The 3,305-nt window shown below is 47.2% G+C and overlaps 1 protein-coding gene across 1 annotated transcript in view; it reads left to right on the top strand.

Annotated features, from left to right (window-relative positions):
• ATP5C1 (ATP synthase, H+ transporting, mitochondrial F1 complex, gamma polypeptide 1) overlaps positions 1-668 on the top strand; it is a 5,788-nt gene extending 5,120 nt beyond the window's left edge. The window contains exon 8 of the mRNA XM_010138024.1: positions 533-668. Coding sequence (XP_010136326.1) covers positions 533-536 — 4 coding nt within the window. The 3' untranslated portion in view covers positions 537-668. The remainder of the gene's footprint in view (positions 1-532) is intronic.
• The last annotated feature ends 2,637 nt before the right edge of the window (positions 669-3,305 follow it).

The following is a 3,305-nucleotide window of genomic DNA, read 5'->3' on the forward strand; positions in this document are numbered from 1 at the left end:
CAAGAGGTAAAGTGACAAAATAGAAACCAGATTGGTTTTTAAAACGAATTAACACAGAAAATCTTGACGACAAATGAGGACGTGGAAATTTGGTGTTGGTCAAACTTCTCTTCCCGAGGAGCTGTGAAACTGCCCGTTGCTGGTTCGAATCTGTCCCAACAAAATGTTTTTAAGCATCAATAATTTTTTAATTGCGCATCTATGATCACGTACGTCCACATTTGACAGGATTTTCTGTTGGTTGTTTTTTTTTTTTTCTGGGCTATTGGATTCATTTACAGTCACTGTTAGAATTTTTTCATAGTGCCCTGAGCTTACGCAATGACTTAAAAATATCTGTGTGCAGGACATTGTACCTCAGGGGCTTCTGTAGCCAAATAAGCATGTTCCAAATGTAAAACTTCAAGGAAGAATGGACTTTAAAGAGTTGGGAGCGGGGTGAGGATTATTGATGAGTTGAAGTGTTCAAATTGGAGGAGACAAAAGTTTAAAAAAATAAAAGGGTTTTAATTTGGTTCAATTCTTCTTACAGGTGAAGAAGAGCTTTTCTGAGCGCACGGTTTAACCTGCCTGTGTCTGTGTTAACACGACTGCTCTGTTCTTTTGTGAAGAAGTGGAAAAGCCTCAGAAAGCTGTAAATTCTTACAATAAACCACCTACGTGAAACAAATGTTCTTGGCTGTCCACGGAGCAGATGCTCCCAGTGACCAAATCTCTCTCTTTGACTTGGTGACTCTTGGAAATTTAAGAGCCGAGCTCTACATTTTGTCGTGTGTCTGGTGTGCAAAACCACACAAGCGGGTGTTGTTTCCTTCAAAGAGTGGCCGAGTTCACCTGTCTTCTGGTGTTCAGAAGTGTTGGGTTGTTACTGGTTGAAATGGGTGAATTCAGGGTCTGTAAAACACAGGAAGACAAACGAGCCTCTGGCTGTTGTGAGAGTGTGGAAGTCCCTGATCTAAGCAATTCCTCTAATTCTTTAAGGAGTTTTATTTTTATTTAGAAGCCCTTTTAAAGGATGTTTTGTCCTATTTCCCTTTCCACCGCAGCATGGAACACACTGGTTGAAAGTGTGAGCCTGGAAAGACAGCAGGTTGTAATTTATTCTATCCCAGTGGAGAGCCAGCCCTGTGGTTTAGACAACTTCCTGGTTTTTGAGGTAATTTCTCTTCCGTGTGACATTACTTCCCCATTAAGGGATAATTTGAGGCTATTGCTGGCATTCTACAGTTCTCAGCACCTTCCTGATGTGGTGGCAGGTGACCTCATGTGCATGTCCCCAGGGCCAAAACTTCCCCATAGCATGAGGTTTCATGCCAGGCTAGTGGGACCCTTCTGCTCTCCCCAGCCCATCTGACTGTTCTCTTCCTTGCCCCACCCCCAATAATTTAATTCCTCTCAGATAGGTGGGGAAATCTTTCTGCAGCCTCCAGCCTTTCCCTTCTTCCCCCTTCCAAGACCCAAAGGAGAACCTCACACACAGCCTGGGTCAGGTTGATGTACCTAAGGACCAGCATGTCCTCAGAGGGAAGTTCTTTCCATCTTTCTTACAAGCCCCTTTAAGCACTGAAAGGCCACACTAAATACCATAGAAAGGTTTAATACCACCTTCTCTGCTGCAGGCTGACCCCCCCCAGCTCTCTGCCCTCTCCTCCCAGCAGAGGGTTCCACCCTGGGGGCATTGCTGGGGCTCCTGTGGCCCCGCTCCAGCAGCTCCCTGTCTCTGCTGGGCTGAGGAGCCCCGAGCTGGCCCCAGCCCTGCAGGGGGGTCTCCCCAGAGCAGAGCGGGGCAGAGGGGCAGGATCCCCTCCCTCCACTTGGTGGCCATGAAGTGTTCCGTGAATCGTGGGCCTGCATGTTGTGTTGCTGACTATACATTGTATTCCAGGTTTCAGTCAGTGTTCAGTGTTCATAATGTAAATGCCTAAATATTTATGATGGTTTCAGTTCACTGAACATCGCCGTATGTCAGGAGAAGGATGAATACGAGTTTCATGTTGCCGGCTCACGTTCAGCTTTTCATCCCCCAGCACCCCCAAGTTCTCCTCTGCAGGGCTGCTCTCCAGCCCTTCATCCCCAGCCTGGGCTGGTATTGGGGGTTGCCCTAACCCAGGTGCAGTCCTTGCACTTGGCCTTGTTGAACTTCCTGAGATTCATATGGGCTCCACTTCTCCAGCTTGTCCAGGTCACTCTGGATGGATCCTGTCCATCAGGTGCGTCATCTGCAAACTTACTGAGGATGCACTTGATCCCGCTGCCTACGTCCCTGATGAAGATACGGAAGATACTGGAACTAGGTGATCTTTAAGGTCCCTTCCAATTCAAACCTTTCTATGGCATTAAACAGCACTGGTCCCAGTACAGACCCCGGAGGGACGCTACTTGTCACTGATCTCTTTCTGGACATTGAGCCGTTGACCAGTACCCTGGTTAGGTGGATACAACCACCCAACCAATTTGTCATCTACCAAACAGTCCACGCTCCGAACACATCTCCCAGTTTTAGAGAGAAGGATGTCATGGGGGTCCACGTTTAAACTGCCTGTTAATTCTCTAAAGAATACTTCTGGCATTTCAGGGAGGAGGGCCTGCGCCTTTGCAGCTTTCCAGAGCACTCCAAAAAATAACATTTCTAAGATAGGAAATCTGATGCCAGTTCAAAAACTGCCCAGAGCTTCTCAGTGGACTGAAGGGAGTGAGCCAAGACCATCCACCCACCCTGGCACACGAGCTGCAGGGCCTCATCGTGGGTCCCGCTCCCTTCTCCTCAGACCAGGGACCTGAGATGTGCGGGACTGGTAGAAGAGGCTGTTTATTGACTCATCAACTGCTAATGGTCTAACAAATCAGAGAGCTCATTTGTGAACTCATTAACTTCTAATAATAAGCCGCTATGATTTACAACTCCATTTAGCTCCACACAGGTACGGAGTTCAGCACGTGAGGTGCTGCTCAGGAGCTGTTCTTTTTGTTTCCGGATCCTCCTTTTTGCCCTCAGAGTTTCACCCTTTCCCTGCTCGGTGCCCATAAACATTTTTTCCTCATTGTTGCCACTTTCACTCCATCTGCTCCCAAAGCTGATGTTTCTACTGCCTGGGCAATGACTTCAAACCTGCCTCCATACAGGTGACCTCACGAGGTTCTACTTCCAAAAATACCTTCCTTTCCATTTGGCTCCTACTGGCTCTTGCACTTCCATCACATGCAAAAAACTGCACCCACAGAAGAGAATCAAAAAAATCTTCATTTTCTCCACTCTGGAGAAAGTACCGAAATTAGAAAGGAGAGAGCTTTAATGAATCTGCCTC

The sequence above is a fragment of the Buceros rhinoceros genome, unplaced genomic scaffold (genome assembly GCF_000710305.1).
Source record: "Buceros rhinoceros silvestris isolate BGI_N320 unplaced genomic scaffold, ASM71030v1 scaffold14556, whole genome shotgun sequence".
Lineage (NCBI taxonomy): Eukaryota > Metazoa > Chordata > Aves > Bucerotiformes > Bucerotidae > Buceros > Buceros rhinoceros.